The sequence below is a fragment of the Lepidothrix coronata genome, unplaced genomic scaffold (assembly GCF_001604755.1).
Source record: "Lepidothrix coronata isolate B3197 unplaced genomic scaffold, Lepidothrix_coronata-1.0 Scaffold29, whole genome shotgun sequence".
Classification (NCBI taxonomy): domain Eukaryota; kingdom Metazoa; phylum Chordata; class Aves; order Passeriformes; family Pipridae; genus Lepidothrix; species Lepidothrix coronata.
This window is the reverse complement of record NW_016690209.1, coordinates 6,373,694-6,397,005: the sequence shown is the minus strand read 5'-3', so window position 1 is coordinate 6,397,005 and position 23,312 is coordinate 6,373,694. Positions and strand designations below refer to the sequence as shown.

The 23,312-nt window shown below is 41.5% G+C and overlaps 1 protein-coding gene across 6 annotated transcripts in view; it reads left to right on the top strand.

Annotated features, from left to right (window-relative positions):
* The first annotated feature begins 2,159 nt into the window (after positions 1–2,159).
* The window catches only part of ACAP2 (ArfGAP with coiled-coil, ankyrin repeat and PH domains 2), a 64,186-nt gene continuing 43,033 nt past the window's right edge, over positions 2,160–23,312 (top strand). For 5 of the 6 annotated variants that reach the window (XM_017810749.1, XM_017810745.1, XM_017810750.1 and 2 more), the window contains exons 1-4: positions 2,160–2,288; positions 18,452–18,509; positions 21,006–21,125; positions 21,760–21,813. In XM_017810749.1, coding sequence (XP_017666238.1) covers positions 2,236–2,288; positions 18,452–18,509; positions 21,006–21,125; positions 21,760–21,813 — 285 coding nt within the window. In that variant the 5' untranslated portion in view covers positions 2,160–2,235. Of the gene's footprint in view, positions 2,289–17,792; positions 17,891–18,451; positions 18,510–21,005; positions 21,126–21,759; positions 21,814–23,312 lie in introns of all 6 variants that reach the window. The other variant, XM_017810747.1, reaches the window with a different exon arrangement.

Here is a 23,312-nt window from a genome sequence, read left to right as displayed (position 1 = left end):
GTTGTACTTCTTGGAGCTCTTCAGAAGAAACCAGCAGCTACTGCAGAGTTTGCAGGTGTGTTCACAGATAAATTCTTACACCAATATTGCAATTTCCTTGTGACTGCAAGTGAGGATGTGCTCTTTAGTGTAATTTTTATATAAATCAAGTTTGTACACACTTTCAGATTTGTTGGCTTACCTGGACCTCAGGGTAGATCTGGTAACCCGAATCACAAATTTAAGACAGCAGCACCACATAAAAGGTTGCATTTTACAGGGTGTTTTTCTTTGCGTGTTGTAGGATTTAGGCACCACTGGTCTGTCTCTTCATGGTCAGTGTTGAGTAATCACTCACTAGCACTGAGTAATGGAAAATTACTAACACCAACTACTCCTTAGGAAGTAAAACTATTCCCAGAAAAAGAGCTGGGCTTTTTTCAATTGCATACTTCAGCTGAAAAGTGGATTTCACAACATCAATGCAGCCTAAGTGATACAAATATTCCTTAACATGATGCTTCTTCTCAGTGGGTGTGACTTGACTCCTTAACCAAACTAGTGGTAGTTTGGCTACTTTTGGTGAGGGACAGCTCACAAAAACATACGGTTGTTACATCTGTGTAACTTGGAGTTTGGTTCTGACATTTCACCAGTCTTAGGAAAAAACCCTGACACCCTAAACCACAACTGAATGAACCACAAAGTGTCCCTTTGCTTCTGTGAAAGGACACCTGAACTGAGGGAGCAACAGTAAGGGTACTGCAGGCATTCACCCTCTTGGAAACAAAAGAAGTCTTATGTTCCCCTCCATCCTTCCATGCTGACTGTTTCTCCTTGTGACACCAAAAGGATGTCAGGGGTGAGAGAGTGGGGAGAACAGGAAAGAGAAAAAGAGAGGTGAAACGTGGTGCAGGTGCTGGGGCAATGGAAGGTGTGAGGGCTGCAGGGGATAAGTGGGCTCGCTGGAAGCAGGTATGGCAGCTCCTCAAACTCCTGGAGGAGCCAAGTGTGAAGATTATCAATGCACATCAGCTTCCCAGCACGGCGCCCCTGTGCCTGCAGGATGGAGCCCGGGACCTGTGAGTGCTTCATCTGTGCCAGGTCTAACCTGAACAGTAAGTCGTACTTGTCTGTCCCTCCTTTGGGGATGAGCAGCATGGCTGGAGCTCCTTTGCTTGTTAGTTTTACATCTGGGAACAGTAAGCAGTGCCAAACTGGCTAAAGATCTTTTCTGCATTCTCTTAAGGGATCAGAAATCTACAATGTTTCTGCAGTCCTTCACTGCAAACTGCGAAAGGACCGACATGGTCCTTTTTCACCCTGTGATACGGCTCTTCAAAGAGTATTATCGGGCAAACCCGAACACACAAACACTTGATAGTCTTTGACAGGAACACCTGCGGTCTGCGTTTCTCCTTCAAAGACACTTTCGAGTCTCCTCCAGGTAACACAACTCCGCAGTGATTACCACGGTGTAGAAGTGCATCACGCCAAAGAGCACCGAGAGCTGGGGCTTCTGCACGGTGACACCCTCAGCAGGGACTGGCCCTGTGCGCCCCTCTGTGTGTCCTTGTCTGCACCCCCGTGTTAGTCCGTGTGTGCCGGTCCGTGCGCGCTCCCGCCGCAGTGCCCGCCCCGCCGGCCGCGGCACCGCGGGCCCTGCTCGCCCCCCGGCATCACCTGCTCAGACGGGCGCCGGGCCGGGCCTTCCAGCACAGGTGTCGCTCCGCAGGGGAGGGGTTCCCCTGTTTAATAAGGAGCTTTAATGTAACATATCCCGCAGGCACAGACCGAGCACGGCCCGTCCCGCCCCGGCAGCGCCGACCGGGCCCGAGGCCTCTGTTCCGGGCGTCCGCGGCCATGCAGCCTCCCATTGGCGCTAGAGGCCGGCGGCCGCGCTCCCATTGGCGGGACCGGCTGTCACTCTTCGCACTCCGATCCCTGCGGGACCGGCGGTTGGCTGCCTCCTCTGTGTGGCCGCGCTGATTGGGTACTCTTCCCGTTGTGGCCGCCTCTCCCGCCTTGCGATTGGCCCGTGCGCCCCCGCCCCGGCGGGCGGTCCCCGCTGGCTGCCCGGGCCGTCAGTCGCGGCGGGGCGGGGGCGGTGCTCGGAGGTCTCTGCCCGCCCCCGCCTCGGCACTGCCCCCGCCCCAGCACCGCCCGCCGGCCCCGGCCCGGCCTCGCCTCGCCCCGGGCTCTCCGCGACACCACCGCCAGCAGCCGCCGCAGCGGAGGCAGCGGCGCCCCGGCAGCATGAAGGTGACCGTGGACTTCGAGGAGTGCCTGAAGGACTCGCCGCGTTTCAGGTACCGCCGGGAAGGGGCCGCGCCGGGGTCGTGCCGAGGGACAGGAAGCGGGGCCGGGTGTGCGCGGGGCGGGCAGGGGCTGCTGGGGCGGGGGCCGTGGGGGCCAGGTATGGGCAGCCGGCTCCGGGGAGAGCGGCAGGCGGGGCTGTGGTGGGTCCTGCCGGGTTGTGGGGGGCTCTGAGGAGGAGGGGGACGCGGGAAGTGCGAGGGAAGGGGGCAGCGTGTGTGGTACGTGAGACTGGGTGGGCAATGTGCGGGTCTGGGGCTCGTGTGGAGGTGGCAGAGTGCGCGGTGATCGCTGCTGGGGTCACCCCCTCTGAAGAGATGGGTGAGGAGTGCCAGGCAGCTGGTGCTCATCATCCACAGCAATGCCAGCTCGGGCTCGGGAGCGTGGACTCTCTTGGTGGTCCATCTCCGCTCCTCCAGGGCTGTGTTCGTGCTTCAGTCCCCCGTGTCTCCTGCTGCACGGTCCGTACTCGCTGTGCCCACTGTTGGGGTGCCAGTACCAAACAAACTCGTATAATCTCACTTCCTGTTGTCACACCAAGGCACGGACTCTTGTTTTTTCCCCACTCTAGTGACCAGTTGTCTGTCATTGCTGTAGGGTTACTTCTGCTTAAGTCGGGCAGCTTTCCCCTTCATCTTTCCCTATGTTTTTATCCATTATCTCTCATATTTTACACCATTGTATCTACTCAACATAGTTGAGCCTCTCTAAGGGATGTGTGGCTGGTCTGTGCCTCCATACACCTACCACCCTCCCTGCTCGTTGGTGGAGACACAAACAGCTCCATGACATGATGTGTCACTGCTGTGCCCCTCCTGCCCCATGCTGAGCCCATGTTTGGAGTGCCTGTGGCTCTGTGGTTGACACAGCCTGGATGAGCTCTGCTTGTTGAGGGAAATACTCCTGCCCTTCCTCTGCTCTCTGGCTATATGTTCACGCCTCCTTTTTGTATCAGCTTTACCAATTGCGTGGTTCTGGGATGTGGAGGAAGTTGGAGAAGGGTTGAATGGTTTATGCTTGGCAGAAGTTGGAGTTCCTGTTCTTCCCTCCTTTGCTCCTGTCCCTGCTGCCTGCTGTTTGCTGGCTGTTTCTGCCATGGGTTTTTTGGTGACTGTGACATGTATTGTTGGATCCTTCAATGAGCTGGGTGTCCTGGCAGAAGAGACTGGATGGTTCTCTGCCAGGTTAGTGCATTGAGTCAGCACTGCAAGGGGTGTGAAACCTGCTAAAGCTTATAGGGGGGAGAGAGAGGAAACTTCACTGCCGGAAGCAAGGCTAGAGGAAGGCAGCAAGGAGTGAGACCTCCCCTAGGGCAACAGGCAGCTCAGCTGCTCCACAAAACTTTGCCCTGAGTTGGACATGCTTGCTAGTGTGTGTGTTTTGTCTGTCACAACTGTATTTAATCAGTCCATCTTGTTTGGTGACAATGTAGTTGTAGATTGACTTAATTTAACCACAGAACTAATTGCATTTTTTTGGTTACTGATACTTGCTAAAGTATTAAATACACTAGAGAAAACAAGAAATTGTGACTAAAATTTGTGAGCAGAAGTGTGCTGCTGTTTATTCAGGTTAAGACATACAAGTTCATTTGAATTCACTTTGTATCATTCTCCTTTTGCCCCTCTTGATTCCTTTCCTTCAAGGAAAGAAACTTTGTCTTCAGGATCCTTTAGTACTTCATGGTCTTTCCCTCAGTCTCTGATACTACTACCCTTGAAGAAGTTGCAGAAAACCTTGTGGTGCCATCACTTGGTGCCAGCAAAACATCCTTCCAGCCTTTAACTGATAGGAAGTGGTTAAAATCATGAAGAAAAAGTCCTGTAGTATTTCTGAAAAAACGTTTATATCTCTCATTATTAGTCATTAATATTTGCTATTATAATTTCGATCATTTTTAGTGTTCCTGTGAATTGCCCAACCAAAACACCAGAAACCTTCTGAATGAAGGTTACTGCTCTGGTTTTGTTGAGGGATGTTGGAGACACTGATGTAGAGCAAGGTCGTGACAAAGTCCTTCACTCTTGCAGGGAGTAGCGTGGACATAAAGCACCTTCCTGTGCTGTGTTCCCTGTAGCAAAGCAGAGCTGCAGCTTTGCTGAGCAGGAGGGTGTAGCCTCCCTCCTTCCCATCACTGTACCTGTTGGAGCAGTTAAATAAACCTGTTGGGAGGCATATGGTGTAGAGAAATGTCACAGAGGTTACTTTCTTATGGTCGTGGAGAGATCTGGGAGGACATGGGTGAATCAGAGTTCCTGAGTCACCAAATCTCTGTTTTCATGGGGAACTGTTTAAATATTTTCAAACATGCTACTACAGACAGCTTCAGACACATGGCTTTCTTGCTTACCTGTCTCTTGTGGAGTTCATGTTCATCTCTTTTGGCTTTGAGATTTAATTGGGCCCTGAATCACAGAAACAAAGGTCTGTTTCCTTGCCTGAAATGCATCTGAAGGGAGAGGGGGTTGTGCCTGTTGATACATGATTAGTTAATAATGGCCTCTCTTAAGATATGAACAGGCCAAAGATCTAGCAAGGAAATGCATTTGCAGTTCTGCAACAGTGTGTGGTGACTTCCCATCAAATGAAGAACTTGCCTGGGGAGGGGCAGTCCTTGAGTAGTAAGAACTGATCTGTGCTGGCATGTTCTGTGTATATAATCAGGAATTCCTAGAGTAGTTTTTGATATGCAAATAGTCTTGTGAAACAATTCTTTCTCCTTTAAACAATGAGAGTTTGAGCTTCAGAGTGTAATGGAACAGGCTTTTACATTGCTGTTTCATTTTTTCTTGTAACTAAAGAACGTTTTCTCTCAATGAGTGAGGTAGGCACTGTGTTAACCACATGAATCAGTCTGCAGCTAAATTATTAGAAAGGAGAAGCAATTTTAAGTGATGTGGAAATAACAGCTATTGTAAGTAGCAGTTAACAATCTTGATAAACAACAAATAATAGAAAAAGCTTGCAGTGTGTGCAATTGTAGAACTCTCTACAAAACCCTTTGGTCTGATCCAGTTTTTAAAAATGCATCAGGAAAAAGATGAACGTTTTTGAGATAATTTCTTTGCCCTTATCTGTCACTGTTGCTGAAGTTTAAATTTTTTTTTGTATTTAAATTCCTGTTTGCTTCCTGAGACCCCAGCTGCAGAACAGATGATGGGTGAATGAGGTAGATGAAAGAATATACATGAAACTGTTGCCAATTACCATTCTAAGTAAAAGTATCCATGGATAGTATCTGAGTTGAACTGGTTGTTATAATGTATTCCCTTCAAAGGGACTCATCTGAGAAGTCTTCCATTTAGTGTGAGCTAGAGCTTTGCTTTGGGTGGGTAGTCTCTGGTGTAAGACTGGCTCGTCACTGGAGTTCCCTGGTATGTGCTGGTTTTCTTCTTCTGTGGCTTTGCTTCTGGTCTGTCTGAATGGGGCCAGCTGAGGGGCACCTCGTGCTTATGTAGGGGATGAGGCTGAACGGGCCACTTGTGCCATTTTATGGCTTTCTGGGTGTATGATGTGGTTTTTTTGCTCTCCTCTTTGGTGCTGTGTAACCAGAGGTAAGTCACTACGCATCTGTTTCCCAGGTAACAAGAAACGTTTTGTCACTTAAAATATGAGTAATATAAGCAAGTGACTTATTTAACTTCTTTGGAATAGGTTGTATTCTGTATTCAGAAAATTATCCTAAGTGTCTAACACGTATACTTTGGTCTGATTATTACTTTCTGAGGAAATGTAGAAATAAGAACATCCTGAAGTTGTCCCTTCAGTGTTGGGTTCCAGTGGGAAGGTGCTGCAGGGCAGCTGCTTCCCAACCTGCTGGGAGTGGCAACAAACCCCTCTGGTTTGGTCTGGGTTTATAGCACAGCTCATCCGTGGGGTTGTGGCTGAGTTGAAATCACTGGGGCTGCTGTGGCCAAACTCAGCCACATTTCAAATGTGAAGAGTTATGTGACCAAGAACTCTGCATACAAAATCTGTTTGTTTTGCTCAGACTTACCTAGCTGTTTTAGAATAAATTTTCAAAGGAATGTTTAGTCTGTGCTTTCTGTCCTTGGTGTTTGGGACTGAGAAGCAAATTTGTAACTTACTTGGCAGGGCAGGGTGGAAAGTATTGCAGAAGAATAGGAAAAAAGATACAGTAAGTCAGAAGAGAAAGCTGCCAAACATTTAAGTTTGCATTTAGCATTTTTCATATTTGTGTGGTGGTGTTAATGTTTATAATTTCCAGTTTGTGACTGTAGAACTGCACTTTTTGTAGCTGAAATGAGTGACATGGAGGACAATCTTGGCAGGGTGCTGGGAAGTTACACGTGTACAACATCCCTGTCCCTGCTGCTGGGACTGGACTCCCTCCTGATTGATTCTAGATTTCTAAGGATTTATTTATTTTTAAATCTGTAACTATGCCTTTCAAATGTACATTAAGAAAATGATTGACCTAAAGAAAGGGGGGTGTTTTTGAACATAGTGTGCAATGTCAGAGCATTTTCTTCTAGGGAAATCATTCAAGAATAAAAAAGGTTTGTCGAAGATCCCTCTCAAATACGTCTTAAAAATCTCTCACGCTGAAACCCTTTAAATCTGAAAAGGCTTTAACATTAAGTTGTTGCAGTCCTTCCTAATGGAGATTAGAGGTGTCCTGAAATCAGGTCATCTTCATTTGGTTAGTGAACCTAAGTGTTTTTAATAATAATAATAAAAAAAGTTGACTGTTACAATTATGAATTACAAAGTATAGGGGTTTTGATGATGATTCTGTTTCTTTGTTGTTTGATTATGATTTACATTAAGTAACAACAAACTGAAAAATCTTTGCTATATCTCAAATTGCTAATAGGAACTCAAGATGTTAATTTCCTTTTTTTTTTTTTCTGTTTTTGTCTGGGAATCTTTAAAAAAACCCCACACTGAGAAGGGAACTTACAGTGGAAGTAATAACAAAATCTGCAAGTTATCATAGCGTTGCTCTAGCACAGCAGCAGGGCAGTTGCTGAAGAACTAATGTTAATTAAGCCTGTGCAACTGATCTTTAATGAGTACTTGCAGAATTAGAAGGGCAGCGTATTTATGTGTGAGCAGTGGAACTGTAATTACACGAGTCCTTACAGTCATTCAGGTTTTAAATATAGATTTGAAGAGGTTTAGTTCTTTCGCCTGGAGTGTCTCATTTGTGTTAGCTAAGCACATCTCGTGTAATTGCATTAAGAACTGAAGTTTCGGATAGTTTCGTATTTTGGGGGGGGCAGGGGAGGAATATCTGTTAAAATCTCTGGAAAGTCAGGTTGGTAAATAGAATATTCACTAGGAAGGTGGCAACTATAAAATAGAAATCTGTGTCTTGGGTTAGGTGGGCTTTGGGTGGCTTTACTTTTTTCCTGTGCACATTTGTGAAACTGTTGGCCTCTGAATAGCAAATGTGCTGATTTCAGCTATGTCAGCAGTGTCCTGTGATCTTTTTTCAGACTTAGCTTCTTGACAACCTTGTAATCAGAGCTACATTATTTAGTCAGCATTTTTCCTGTTCTTACTTCGTGCAGTGAACTTAAATTATTTAGAAATAATTCTAAAAATTTCCCAAAACAAACTCTGTCCTGATAACCCATTTGGGGAGAAAAAGGAAAAGAAAATACCTAATTTTCATTGACTACAGGAATGTTCCTACTGAAGTTACTGTTCATAGAGCCAGGAACCCTTTGCCTCGGTCTTGATGCAGGCCTTGCTGCCTGAATCAATTAGTTTAGTATCTCAAGGAGATGCAAATATAGAAGTGTCATGTTTACGTGTGCAGGAAACAGAAGAATAAATTCTGAGTAACTTAGTTGTGGTGTGGGGTTTTTTTGCCTCTCACTTGTACATGCAGATTTCAGTTTAAGAACATGTATAGAAGTTTAAACGGTGTAAATGCATTTGTGATCTTCTTGAGCAGATACCGTGCTGTTTGTTTGGGGTTTAGGTATTCCTGTGAGTTTAGGTAATGATTTAAGGTGCTTTACTTTTTGCTGGTGGCAGATTTGTAACTAAAAAGTAGCTGTCTGCAATGGAAGACCTTGAGGAGGAAATGCAGATTAGTGTGTGGACTGTAATGTCGTTTTAACACATGCCCGAGTTTTCCATACTTTTCTGTGTGACAGTGTAAATCCTGATTTTGTTGCCACTTTTTCATATGACCAAAAGATCAAGAACTAGAGAAATAGTAGATATTATTATGATTGTAAAGTAAACAGTTTTAAACAGTCCAGTAGAGCGAAACATTGCTTTACCTTGCTGATAATCTCTTCAAGAGGATTCTTTGTGTATGTGGCAGAATAATGACTTTATGGTTAACGTTTACTCTGTGAATTTTAAAAGCAGCCAGGCCTCAGACCTGGGTAAATCAGTTGTGTTGCTTTGATGCTCTGCAAAGAACTCATGCCTTTGTGAAGGAGAAATCTAATTTATGGGGTGATGGCCTTTATACATCTTCAAACTGACAAGACACAAGGATAGACTAAGAAAATAATTTGTTGCAAAGTAGTTTCTTAGAGGTTTTATGAATGAGAGGAGGTTTTGAACAGAGAAAATGCCTGTCAGATGGCTGGCAAACTTACTCGTGTGGCATGAGCTTTTCTGTGAATCGGGCTTGCTGATTCTGAACTTTCTGTTTGATATTCTAAGACTTTATGGTATTCAGGCACAATACTCTTGAATAATTTTTATAGTTCATATGGCAATAGTAATGGGCATTTAAATAGCATTGTGGTTTCAGTTGGGAGTCTGACAGTCAGTGCACAAACTACCTTTTTCATTTCATGAATTTGTGATCTGCCTTCAGTAACAGTCGTTAAAGGAATACTTCTACTGGCAGTTTTGTATGAATAAACATAAGGCAGAGCTAGTGAGAGGTTGCATGATGTGATTTTGACCGTTTCTACGCTGGATATAATACAAAGAGAAATTGGAGAAGCCATGTGTACTGAAATGTCTTCTGTCTGATAAAATTTTAAAACATATTCTATGCAAGACAATTTCATATTTCCATCTTTCTGTGTGCCAGATGTTAATTTAAGAAGGAAAACGTGGATATCAAACACACTCAACATTTCTATGCATTTTAAATATCCTAGTCTTCAATTATTAGTTATCTTGTAGTTATTTTTAAAAATATGTATAACTTACGTAATGCTGTAGATCACGTAGCAGATTTTAGTGTACTGATATTTAGAATGGCATGTTCTAGAAGGAAATTTGAATAAAATTCAAGCCTTTGGTACAAAGGAAGAACGTGTCGTATTCGGAGTCGGACTTCTGTCCTTGAATGTTATCCCTTCTGCCTGTCAGAAAAGAGGTGTGGAATTTATTCTGGGAGATGGGGTTTGGTTTTCTGCTCTGTGGACTCTGCTCAGGGAGGCACTGAGCCTTTTCTGTCCCTGTCTGGTGGTCTCTTCTTGGCACAGCGGTCGCGACCATCGTGAGTCCTGTCCTGCTGGAAGTCCTGTCCTGCTCTCTGATGCCTCCTAGACTCCAGCTCTCCAGTGACTCCCTTCCTGCTCGGTGGGCAGTAATGGGTGTCTGAATGTTGCTAATTGTTTAGATAGAAAGGTACAGCTTGTGTTTTGTTTGTTTGTTTGTTGTACTTGTGAAAGTAATGAGACTCGGCATTTGACTGGATTCTTGTGGCGAACTTCAATGTAAAGAACAGTGATATTACAATATCACTGGTTTTATATAACATGCTGTTGTTAATTTACTTTAGGTTTAAGACAACCCAAGTATTAACTAGGTGGGTGAAGAAAAATAATGTGGGTGGAGCAATGTTGGGCCTTGTGATCTTAACTGACACTAGCAAAAGGCACTATAAAGACTCAACTGCTCACCTGGAAATGTAAGTTACGTCTTGTCTTTCCTAGACTTGTACCATTCATGTAAATTCAAGTTCCTGTCTGTATGAAGTGTTCAGTAAATAATGACATAGGCCCCTTCTTTCTTAACTTCCTTAAACAGGAAAAGCAGAGTTCATCTCATCTGCTGTGTGGCCATCCCTCCTCTTAAGGCAGATCTTAGGCTTAGGCTCTTTACAACTAATAATCTCCATTAAGATTTGATCCCAAGTGCCTCTTGATTTGTTTTAGCCATATGTGTCAGGATAAGGTGAACTGCACCCTGGAAATCACGTGTGTCTACTCTGTCATTTCCAAAGGTGCTTTAGATGAATAACTGGGGTATCTCTGTGTAGATACCAGTATTTGATCAGATAAGGCACACTACAACAATAGAACAATTGCATTGGCCTTTGCCAGACAGGGTTGTCATTGAGGATAAAAACTGTTTAAGATGACTGAGGAATCTGATGTTTCATTGAGGATGCAGCTTCTGGCTGACTTTGTGTGTTGCTAAAGTGATGTCTGGTTAAAAGGGCTACACACATGTACAGGATTATTGTCCAGAAGAATCTGTAGAGAATGATTTTTAAAATTAGTCATTTAACTTCCTAAAGTACTTTATTTTGTGAAATGTCTCATTTTGTCCTGTTTATTCTATCCTACTTGATTTATCTCAAAAAGTATGATGAAAAATGACAAGATGAAACATTAAATGTACTTGCTATTGCAAAGTATCTACTATATTGTCAGTATCAATCTTGCAAGACCTTGTTTGAAAATATTTGCAGTTGATTTGAGATGAAAAGCCTTTAATATGTAATTAAAAGATATGTAAGCTTCTGTTTGGTTGAAAAACAGCTTACCTGCGATTAGCTTTGATAAATGAATGAAATCCCAGGTTCTTTAAAATCTCTTGATGACTAAAAGTAGTAGGAGAAAAGATACTAAATGTACTCAAAGAACATTTAAACCTTTTCCAGAGCTGTGGGTGTACCATATGCATTTTGTAGTTTTTATGTTATAAAGTTCCAAATACTTATTTTTTTAATGGGTCACCCATTATCATTTGAGAGGAATGACGAGGAAAAGAGACTGGCCTTTCCAAATGTGAAACCAGTAAATTTGAGGAATTTCTGTATTCTCCTACTCTAGTGCTTGTGCACTCTCTTGGTTTGAGATTGGATTGATTTGACTGGCTGCTTCAGTGCAAAGGCATAACAGGCAAACAAACTGCTTTTTTGCAATATGAGGGAACAATAAAACTATTAATTTACATGTGGAATGCACTAATGGTAACTGAGTGTGAGATAGATGTACATGTATTCACCTAAGAGCTAAATACAGAATTCAGGTTCAGAATTTGTCTATTACAGCAAAGCTGCAGCCTCCCCTCTGACTATCAAATAGAGCATTCTGCTTTGGTGAAAGTGTATTACCAAAATATTCGGCTTCTGAAATGGACAAAAAGGATAAATGCTTGCTGAGGACTCAAGTCCTCATAGCAAATCTGAAGCTTTCCTCAGGTTTTGGTAAAGAAGGTCCATCTGGTATAACTGAATCGTAGAGAGCGAACGGTCCTTGGCTCTTCTGGAACATGGCAAGCTCTGATTACAAAAGCTTTGCCAGCTTATGGTGGTTTGGACACAACAGTGCTCCTCCATCCGTGGGATAAGGTATGAGTTAGCAACTAAGGAAATTACAAAAGGAAGGGGACAGATATTACTTTTTTTGAAATCAAGACAAACATAAGATTCATATGAAGATTATATGGTATCTTTCTGTTTAATTACACAGTACTCTGACCTCCGCTTGCCTTTACTTTCCACAAAGTTTTCTATGCAGGTGGTTAAGTCTTGCTGTACCAGTGCTGAGCCTATTGATCCTCATAATCCTATATTGGGGGTATCTGGTGATATTTATTCTTTCTGCATTGGCTGCAGTTGAGGTACAACTTTCCAAATCTGGGATTAATATCTTTACTCTTCTTCAGGTTGTTATTACTTACAGCTTTTAAAAGGAAAATTGACATGACTCTAGCCCCTGACTAGTAACTCCAGATCATGGGGGTAGTAGGGTGGTAGGGTGTAGTCTTTAGATGTCCTATCTTGTATCTTTTGCAGTTGGTTAGCTTGATGGTTGTATTTATGGCTCCACTTCCTGACCTTACTACATATTTGACTTTTCAGATGTTGAAATCCTTCATTCCATCTGCTGCTTCTGTGTTCAAGATTCTGTATTAATTGCTGAGATTTAAAAGATTAAAGCAGTTCTGTGATGTTTGCAAATTTTCAGCACAAGAGGTTTCTGCACAGCACCATCAGTTTCTTGAGCTTGTTTCTGCTGCCCTTTTTTTGTTGCAACATCTTGATACTATAATCCTACTTCCTTATCTGATAGTAAGGCTTCATAAAAAGGTTTTGACTCATTCTTGGATGTTGGAATCTCTGGTCAAAGTTGTGCAGGACATGTATTTTGATGTGTTGTGTTCTTATCGACTTTCAGTGTAATCAGGTTCTTGTCTGTGAAGTTTTCGTGGTCACCGTTGTGTCCCCATCTTGTTAACAGCTGTCTCATGATGAGCAAAACACTCCAGTTGAAAGTTGAAGAAAATCCTGCTGCTCAGACTCTTTGTGGAGGAAAAGCGTTGCTAATTTCCTGCTTAGGCTTGCTATCAAGCTCTCCTGGGATAAAAACAAGCTTAGGAGAAAAATATTAGGCAAAACTATTGGGAAAAGAACACTGTTAGGCATTTCTGGCAATTCAGTGCAAAAGAGGAATGAGAGAAAAAGCTTGGGAATTTAGGGCCAGCCTGTAGCACAGGGGTCCTTACAGACTGTGTGTGATACATTCAATGCTGGTGCAAGTTTAGTGGTAATCAGTTTGACTTCCAGCCATGGATATTAAGGGCAATAGAACTTGTTCCTTTTTGAGGACTGATTTGTTTATCATGTTCATTACTTGAACCACATGTAGTAAAGCAGTAAAGAGCAAACCAAGAGAGAAGCGTGAGTCTTAAAAGGATTTGTCCTGTTTCTTTGTTATATCAAAGACCATGGGAATTATTGAGGAGAAACTAAACTTTTTAGGTGAAAACAACCTTAAAAAGTAGTACCTACAGGCAGACCTTTGCTTTAATGATTCTATGAATTCAGTAAATACCCTTGCTTTATTTCATTTGATAATTTTGTAAGAGGAGAAATCTGACTTGGGAGGAGTAGAAGAATGGCCCTTCTGATATTGAGGACTTGATTCTTGTTTCTCTGGGGAAATTTGAAATGCAGATAGCACTTGCTATGGACCTTGGCTTATTCATCAACATGATAATCTTCTGTTCAGGAAATGCATTTCCATATTTCAATCCACCAAACTCACTGAAAATTTCTAGGATTTCGGGGTAGGGGTTCACATTTCTGATTAAAAGCCCTACTGTCCATGCAGGGCACGTAGAAGTTTTTCCAAGCTGTCGATAAAATGTTTTGTGGCAATGACTGAAGCATTAATAATGTAAGGAGTAGTAGCATGAATGAGGAATTTTATCTTAGCATGTCAGAGAGTGTTCATCATCTGTTCCTCAGTATAGAGGGACTCTGTGCCAGCAGGGAAAAATCTCTGCAGTGCCAAACCAGGACTTCAATGGACTCTATGACAGGCTGCAACAGTGTTCTTTCTTCAGACCATATTAATGGTTATGACACATAAGTTGTAAAACTCTTCTATCTGTCCATGCTGTTATCCAAAGTTATTAGGCCTTATTGTTCAGTGTATGGCTTCTTTGTCCCTCAATATGTCAAGTTTCTTTTTTAGCCTGTGGTTGTCTGATGCCATTATACATGTACCAACTGTATTCCTTGTTAGCATTTTGATTAAGGTTCTTCTAGATAGATTTTTATATCTCACTATAGAAGCAGGAAATCAAATGAAGTACACAATGAGCAGTTGAAATGCTGGAGGGGAGGTCTGCTGTTCAGGAGAGGGGGCAGGGAGAGAGAGAGAAACAGATCAGACCAAATAGGTGAGCAAATATAGCACCTTCTGTGGTAAACCTGCATTTTTATTTGCCTTTACATCATACTTGCAGCTCACAGTCTATCCTCTGATTACTGTCTACTGTCCTTTTTACTATCTGTCAACTGACAGGCTCTGACATAGAGGAGGAGGCTTCCCTGTAAATCATCAGGTCCGTATTCTTATCATGCACTTACGCATCTCATCTTATTTCCAATTTTTCACATTCCATAGTACCTTTTTTTTCCATGCTGTCTTTAAGGTGTAGCGAGTGTTGACTGAAAGGAACCGTCATCTGCAGTGAAGTCCAAGTTGTGCATTGAGGAACTGTTCTGCACAGAATATGTGCAACTAAGAGAGCTGTGTCTTTCCAAGAGTTGAGGACAAGACCTTAGCAGTAATGCTATTAAAATTGCTGTGGTGAAAATCAGTTATTTCCATTTCATGAGTCCAAATACGTGAATATATTCAGAAGTCCCAGACTGAATAGCAGCTGATTTTGTGTACTTGTTCTTGTTCTTCCGAAAGTATATTCAAAAGGTGAATTGAAACTTTCCCCGATTAAAATAAAAAAACCCAAAGTACTGGAAAATACCTTATTACTTTATTATGATGATGATGATGATGAATATTTTTATAGTGACGTGTTAATTCTAGAATTAACAATAATTAATGGTTAATTATCTGTAGCACCTTTGACTTCTCCAATTTGTTGTGATTCAGCATCTGGTTTATAATGAGTACTGATGCCAGCCTCCTCACTTCTAGAAACACAGTCTGAAAATGCAAGCTAGAATATGATAAATAACTGAGTGAAAGACGAAGGGCAGGATGTGTCCTTGGTGGCAGTTAGATGTTGTTTGAAGAGCTGACTTGAGAAGCCCTGGCGATCACTACTCTTTTGTGAGAGCGAACAGGCCCAGCAGCCCCTGTCTGTGGCCATGGTGTGCTTGGCCTTATGGTCAGGAGGGTGTAGTGGATTAGTCCAGACTAAGTTGTTTCCTTGGCACATGTCTGCAGCTTCAGATCTAAGACTGACCCATTCTCTTTTTTGAGGAGATTTTGGCTGTCATCGTCCTGTTTGGTTCCTGGGATTTGGTTCCTGGGATTTGGTTCCTGGGATTTGGTTCCTGGGATTTGGTTCCTTGAAGTACCTTAACCTGGAAGAAAGTCTTTCACTGGTCACTTAACGGGAATGCTATGATGGACATCAGAGTTCAACTGCTCTTCACTTCTACTGGGCTGGGTAGCTGGTGACATTATCCTCATTTAAAAAGGTTGTTAAGTCAGATCTTGAGTTTTCTTCCATCATCTCCTGTATTCCTCCCGCACTGCAGCTGTGCAGGAAGCTGTATCTAGCAAACTGAACTGTGTTTTGGGGGGGTGATGGAGGAGAGGAGTCACAGCAGAGCAAAAGAAACACATTCCTGAGAGTCCTCATTACAGAGCATGAAGAGTATGGGAGACTGCTCATTTATAAAAGTTGTCCTCCACCCTGAAGCAGCTGTTCTGGTTTTGTGCATTGCCATGCTGTGTTGGAATATCTTGGGAAGCCACAGATGTTTGACTTTGACTCATACACTGGGGCCAATTTGATCCTGATTCCCAATGCTGGAGCCTCCTGGCTGAGATCATTGTGACGCAAACCTTGCTCCCAGTTCCCGCTTCACTAAGGAGCAACAGTTTTGTTACATGTCAGGTTTGGCACTGGGTCGTCAGATGTTTCACCACCACTTCCTGTGTTTATAGCTGGAAGTTGTGTCTTGGCTGTGGACATGACATTTACTCAGAATTATGACAGTTTTCTGTGAACTTTACTCCTGACACAGATGTTTCAGAGAGAAATGCACCTTTGTATTCTGTGGCTTCAGAAAGTATTAAGGAAAACAAGGATAGAATTAACATAGCAGAGTTCAGATCAGTTGTTTTCAATGTGTTGCTAACCCAGTATGAAAACAATTTTTGTGACTAGGTGGTGCATAATTGGATATATGTGTCTGTATTCTGATAGGCTGAGGGCATCCTTTGTTCTTGTGCTTGTAATCCAATGCTGAACTAATACTGTGAATGTATTTGTATGATAAGAACTTCTACTAGTTTTTATGTGATGGAAACAGTGAATGTAGCCATTTCTGTGCAAAGAAACATGGATTTGGTTGGAACCCAACAGCTGTTTGATTCATATCCAGATGTAAGGCCCAGATGTGCCATCCCTCCATTATATGGCAGTGGTGGGAAATAACCCAGAGGAGCAGCCTGGTGCCTCAGACCTTTGGCATTTCAAAGGTGATCTGCACTGAATCGAGTGGTAGAGGGGCTGTGTGTCTTCCTTCTCTCATGATATGTCTATCTGCTTTTTTTTATACTTCTCTTTTCTTGACCTGCCCCTCATCTTTTCAGTTTTTTGATTTTCTGTTGTTACTTCTTACAGCTGAGCTTATTCTGTCTCAAAATTTTCCTCTTGGAATAGAGCTTTAACTACTGAGCAGATGTGTTGTCTTTATTCTGCCTGTTCTCACTGCCTTTATCTCTCTTCTTCATCTTGAATCTTAGGCTCATTGATTCCTGTGGAGCTGGAACTCTTTGCTAGTTAAAGACACTGAAAAAAACCAATATTCTTATCAGATCTTGCTGCAGTTCTGTAAACAAGCTAGTTAATCATGCTTTTATGTTAATAACAGAAACAAATAAAATTTTGTTGCACTGTGATTATAAACAAACAAATACAAAATTGTGGTCTAAATATTGAGATACTTTTCCTTCCTTTGGTTTATTGGTTTGTTTTTTTTCTCCTTAATGCTTTCTGAAACAAGATTATCTAGAGACTTAGATGGAAATTAATCTTTTATGTAAGAAAATAAAGAAAGTAAAAGAGAAATTGATATTGCCTGAAATCCTTCATGGTCTGAAACTAGAGAAGAGGAAGAAGCCAAAATGTAACTGCAGGAATGTGCTTAGATATAAAACTTAGGATGTAACTGTGGGAATGGATTTGGATACAAAAACTGGAATGTAACTATGTGCAGTGAAATCTGCAAAAAGCTGGGAATGTCATGCTCAGTGTTTGAAATCTGCAGGCAATTGGCAGTGTTTTTTCAGAACTATGCTAGTAAAAAAACTGTTTTTCATGAGTTTGGGGCCTGATCAAGTCTTTCTTTTTTCTTTTACTTTTTTTTTTTTGTGTTCTTGGCTTGTACTCATGTGAACTAAGATGGAATTAGCAAGAAACAGTAAAGCTGTGGTTCTATGTAGTCTCTCCTGAGTGGTGAAGTTGGCTTAAGAAAGTCCTGCTCCAAATTGTACTTCCCTGCCTGTATAACTTTTTCCAGGAAGAGCTGGGTTTTTTTGTATGACTGAAATGTGAACTGTCTGATCCAATTTTCCAAAAAACATTACGGAAAACTTCCTATTACTTATTTTTTCCCCCCAAGATGGTCCACTGCTGGTAAATAGTGTGGCTCCATGAACAGTTATGCTGGAATGACTGAAAGAGTGAGTGCCCCGTGATGAGCCAAGGGCATTTGGTGCCAGAAATTAGTTACATTTGGGCTCTCAAGGCAGTAGCCTGATGAAGCAGCAGCGTCCACAGACTCTGAACAAAATGTCATCCATCCTCAGTCTTCTGTTTTTCAGGTAGCAGTAAGGAAGGAGGTGTCAAAGGAAACACCAGCTCTCAAGCAAAAACAAGTTATGCTTTAGCAGTGCTCCATGAAAGCAGCTTTTACTGGCAGGTAAAATTTGACTGGCCTGGAAGATTCAACCAGTCTAGAGTAGAGGTAAATGATATAAACAAGCATGCCATCCAACCTTCCTGAAAGTCAACTGACACGTGGCAAATGCTGTATTTTTTCCTGATCTCACTGCAAGGTCAGTCATGACATAGTTGCAGGTTTGCAGGTTTGAGCCAGGAGAGTCTCCCATAGAGTTACTTAAGAAATTTCACTCAGAATTTCAGTTTCTTTCCTATGTCATTACCTTCAAACTTACTACTGGCTATACAAGAATAGAGGAAATCTATTTCCATGTGACAAACATTAGGATTAATAAAATTTGATGTCAAATCTTTATCAATAAACTATGTCTTATCAGTGATGTCGTTTTTTTCTTCTTTTTACTGTCAAATTTTCTGCAATTCTTGTGGTTCTCTAAAATCTCTGCTGTTTTGTAGTTGAAATTTAAGTGAAACTATGATGCCAATAAATGAGTTAAATGAACGTGTCCTTGCCCCTTCCCCGCAGTCCCAGAGTATTTCTGTGTAAAGTTTTAAAGGAAAACATTTTTTACTCTTGCAGGGCAGCTTTAGAAGAAGTAGAAGGAGATGTGACAGAACTGGAACTGAAACTTGACAAGGTAAGCTTTTTAATTCAACAGTGTTTGTTCTTAAAAATGTTAGAAGATGTGTTTAGGTTTTGTTTTAAAGTTCACAGCTGGGAAGTGGCAGGGGCCGACCAAGCACTCAGCTCTTGCAGAGGAAAGGGATCGGGGTCGAGGGCACAGCTGGGGAACCCGGGCTGGGGTAACAGCGGGAACAGTCGGTGTGGACTCGCTCTGTCCCAGCTGAGGGTGTGCATCTGCAGTGCCCGACCCGGCCCCCTCACACCCCTGTGGCTCAGCCCCCCTGGGAGCTCCGTGCAAACTCATTCAGCTTTCACAGGCAAACTTTCTCAGGTTTCACCTGAGATAAAAGCCAGGGCTTGGCAATCGCTGCATCCAGAGCCTGTTTTATGACAACCGCACATTGTGGGGACATCTGGATACTCTTTGTTTTAAGTCCATGCCTTCTCTCTTTGGTAATCTGAAGCACAGTCACAGCAGGCTAGGTTTATATATATATTTTTTTTTATATGTATATATATATATATATATATATTCTTCACTTAAGTACCGTAAAATTTATCCTGCTTTTTGTCATGCTTTGTGCACGTGTATGAAAAATTATGCGTAGCATCTTTTCAGCACCTTACAGTCCGTTTGTTGCTTTCCTCACCTTTGGAGGCTTTTGTTCTTTCTGTGCCAGTATTTTGAAAGTGGCTTATTTTTAAGTTTCATCTGTATAAAATCTTCTTTCCTTTGCGTTTTATGCTAAACGTTTAAAGTTATTTTCGTCTGTATTTTCACATGGCAGGCAGATGTCATTTGCTCACCTCCTTAGCTGCCTTTTGAATACATACTTTTATTCCTGCAGCTGTGAGTTGGCTGCAGAAAGCTAGAGAGAAAGTTGGTGTTCTTGTTTACTTCTTGTAGTAATATTTCTAGTTTTTGTAGTTAATAATCTAACCATTTGCTCTTTCAGAATAAATTCGAGAAACTTAATTTTAGTTTGGTGTGAATCTTGGTGAAACTGATGGGTATAAGAGACATTTTTACTGTAGGGATGATGAATCTGTTTTGGTAGGTCAAACTGGAAGTATTTAAGGGATCTGAAAAATCTTGGAAGCTTGACTTTTCCAGGAGTCTGAAGGATCTGAAAAATCTATTTTGGAAGTTTAACCTTTCCATCAGTCTAAAAGGGTCATTTCTGGGGACAAGAATTTTTAAATTCCTTAAGAAGCATTATTCAGGGCCTTATAGTACAACACTGAAGTTGAAAGCCAAGCTTCTTTTGTGAGCTGAATTAACTATGGCCTGAGGTTAATGATTTGTCTAGGCAAGGCTGGTAACTTTTTCTGCTCAGTTATTCACACTAAACTGGATTTTATTGTCCCAGACTTGTGACTTTGGGCTACATTGTCTGCAGTTTTCTTCTCTCTGGAAGAAAGGACACTGAGTTCAGGCTTGTGAACAGAAGTGAAGGAAAAAGGTTCATGTTGGTAGTGATTTTTCTCTCTATTGTTCAAGCCATTCATCAGAATGTGGGAGATCATGCTCAGCTTTCTACTTTTCCTAGGAGGATCTGAGTCAAAAATTACTGGGTAAATAAGGCAGGAGGGACACTTGGGTGATTTCTTTGCCCCAGCATAGGATCAAGTACTTCTGTGTTGCTTTTCATGAAAATTTGTCTGACATCCTTGAAAAATCTTTCAGAGGTGAAGGTTCAATCTTCTGATTTTATTCTCAGTTTGGTTTAGAATGGGGGAATCAATTATAACATGCCCTTTCTCGAGAGAGCTCCTTGGCAATCCAACTAACCATTCTTTCTTTCATTAATGGCCCAGTGCATGAATGGTTCAAAAAGTGGGCAAACATCCATCACAAGGTACTGAGGACCTTCCTGTCAGACTGTGCAGTACCATGAGGGCTGCGGTGCTGCCCGAAGCAGTGAGTGGTGGGGATGGAAACCCATCAGAGGCTTGTCTGTTGTATGAGTGAAAACATGAATTCACCTTCTGAGGTGTAGCCATTTCTCTTCAGCTGTGCTTTGTGCACAGAGCCCTTTGCTTTCCTGTGCCTGTGTTCCGAGTGGCTCAAGATGAAACAAGGGGTGTGGGTTTCTTTTTTGTTTGTTTGTTTGTTTTTTCCTTGGAAACCACAAACCCCTTGTATCTGCTTGGGTTCTAAACAGTAATTTTTCAGTTGCTATGGTTTTTGCCCCCATACAGCTCTCTCTTGAAATATGTGCAAAATCTTAGTTAACAATAAAACAAATAAAAAATAAATGAAAGAATTTATAAAGAGTGGTAACCTTCCTGATGGCATATCAGTTGACCTAGAGTAGTATTTTTATAGCTGTCACTATACAGTAGAAAGCTTTTCTTAAAATCCAGGTCTCTGTACACTTAGCAGTAAACTTTTCAAGTCTGTATTTCAAAGCCTTAATTAAGCTCAGTGTGTTCATGTTTATAAGATGGTGTAAAAAACAAACAAACAAAAAAGCCTTCTGCTTTCTCTTTTTTTCCCTCAATTTAGCTGGTGAAGCTTTGTATTGCAATGATTGATACTGGGAAAGCATTTTGTACAGCCAATAAGCAGTTCATGAATGGAATTCGAGACCTTGCACAATATTCCTTTAAAGATGCATTGGTTGAGGTAAGTTCCTTAAGAATTGAAAATGAAGGGAGAGAAACAAACTTAAAAGGGTAAAATATAACAGTTGGCAACAGAAGTAGTTGAAGTTTATGCCTTTTTTCTCCTTTTTCTTTGAGATATCTTTAAGAGTGAGTTTTTTTGCCTGTGGTGCACTGCAAGTGTCTGTGTTTAGTTTCACCTCTAACCTGCAGTGGAAGGGGTTTTCCAAATTCCAGAAAATAGGTATTAGATTAGTGTGTGTACTAGTGATTACAACACATTAACCAGTTTTTTGAGTAAGAGTTCTAAATGTGAAAAATATTTAGTGCAGTATTAAATATTGTAAATTAATGTGTTGGACTGTGTGAACTTCCCATAGTATTTAGTCAACTTAATTTTAATTTTTCCTGCTTTGCTTCAGTTGGGTATTTTATGTACGGGTAGCAGTAACATTTTTGTTGCTTGTAGCTGTGATAAATTTACTTGATATTACTCCCATGGTCTCCTAGCATAATGGTTTTAGTGTAATAATCATGCTATAAGGCAAATGGATTTCCATGTCATTTACTGAAAAGCTGTAAACCTCTGAAATGTTGCTTTTGTGCTGTGTGTTTTGTAGGGCTTAATTTAAACCACTTTGATTTTCTCTTTACAGAACAGTTTGACAAAGTTCTCTGACACATTACAGGAAATGATCAATTATCACAATGTGAGTATTTCTAGCTGAAAAGGTTTTCTTGTTGATAGTGTTTGCAAAGTCATGGTTTAAGTGGTATTAAATATCTCTCATTTCATACTTGTAAATATTTTATTAATGTTTTGTCTACCAAGTATTTATAAATATCTCTTTCTCTGCAGATTTTTATCTTGGTTTATTTTTCATTTGCAATTTGTAAGCATTGCTAAAACCCAATGTTTTAAGACAATAAAACCCAATGTTTTAAGACAGTAAATCCTGGATAGTTTCATCTTTTTAAATCAAACTGATGGGTACCAGTTAAAAACTAAGAGCATATTCCTTTACTCGTCTGAAATAATGATTACTTTTTCCATATTTTCTACTTTTTTTCTCCTATCCTTTGTAATGCACAAAATGAAGCCTCTCTTATTTGCATATAGTTTTGTTTTTGGAAGTATGACAGATTTAGACAAGCGTAGAGAAAGTAGGAAATGCTTGGACTCAAGACTAATAGTGATTTTTAGCACGTCAGAGTTCATCAGAAAGTCCAGTTTTGCCTGGATTGAAAACTAGTTTGTTTTACTCTGAAGAGTTGTATCCTGAAAGCCAAAGGCATGTATTCAAAGGCATGTTTTCTTCCTCTTCCTCCACTGCTTTGGTAAAATTTGGCACAGCACAACTCTACCTTTTGGGCAGTTTGAAGGCAGAAAGCAAAGAACAAGGAATATTAAAAGAAGATTCTTTTGCAGATCTGAGTAGGACCAGTCTGAGTTCTGTCCTGCTTCTCTTCTCTCCATGCCCTTGCTGTGCTCAGGCATAGTGAGTAGAACAGTGGCTTTTACCAAAAGGTACAAACATCAGTAGTGAGGCACATTGTGGGGTTCTGATGTAATGCTTTACCAGACATACTGTGATCCTGCGGGGCTTCCTGGCTCAGAGTGTCACTGTTGTTGACCAAGATGAAGAGGTAGGAGATGCTCCCACTGAGATCTGAATGACTGTCAGTTTTTTCATATGAGGTTTTGCTACAAATAAGTTCAGGAACCAGCCTAATGCAGCATCTTCACTGAGTCAGCAGTGGGGGAGTAGCTTTGACAGCTTATGGCAAACAGTAGCTTTCTTAGACTTGGAGTGTACGAAAGGTGGTGTGTTAGAAAGGCTGTAAATCCAGTCAGACTGTGGTCTGGGCACTTCTTTCTGTTCTTTTTGGGGAAAAGATGTTTATGTATTTTTCTGCCTAGCACATTTTTTCTCTTCATTACTGTAAGCAGAATTGCAAGGCTCATATTTCTGGGAGTCCTCTAATCATTTGAGTTCCCATCTGGTTATACTCTTTTGTTATTGATCTTGATTGGTGTACTCCTCAGGCACTGGCAAGCTTAAATGTCAGCAGTGGGAGTATCCCAGCATGACTTCCAGCTTGTCAAGAAGTTCTTTATCTATTCTAGTTGTCTGTTTTTCTGGTTTCCCAAAGTGGGAGTACAAACAAGATCTTCTGCGTGTTACTGGTAGATATAGGACAATTCTGA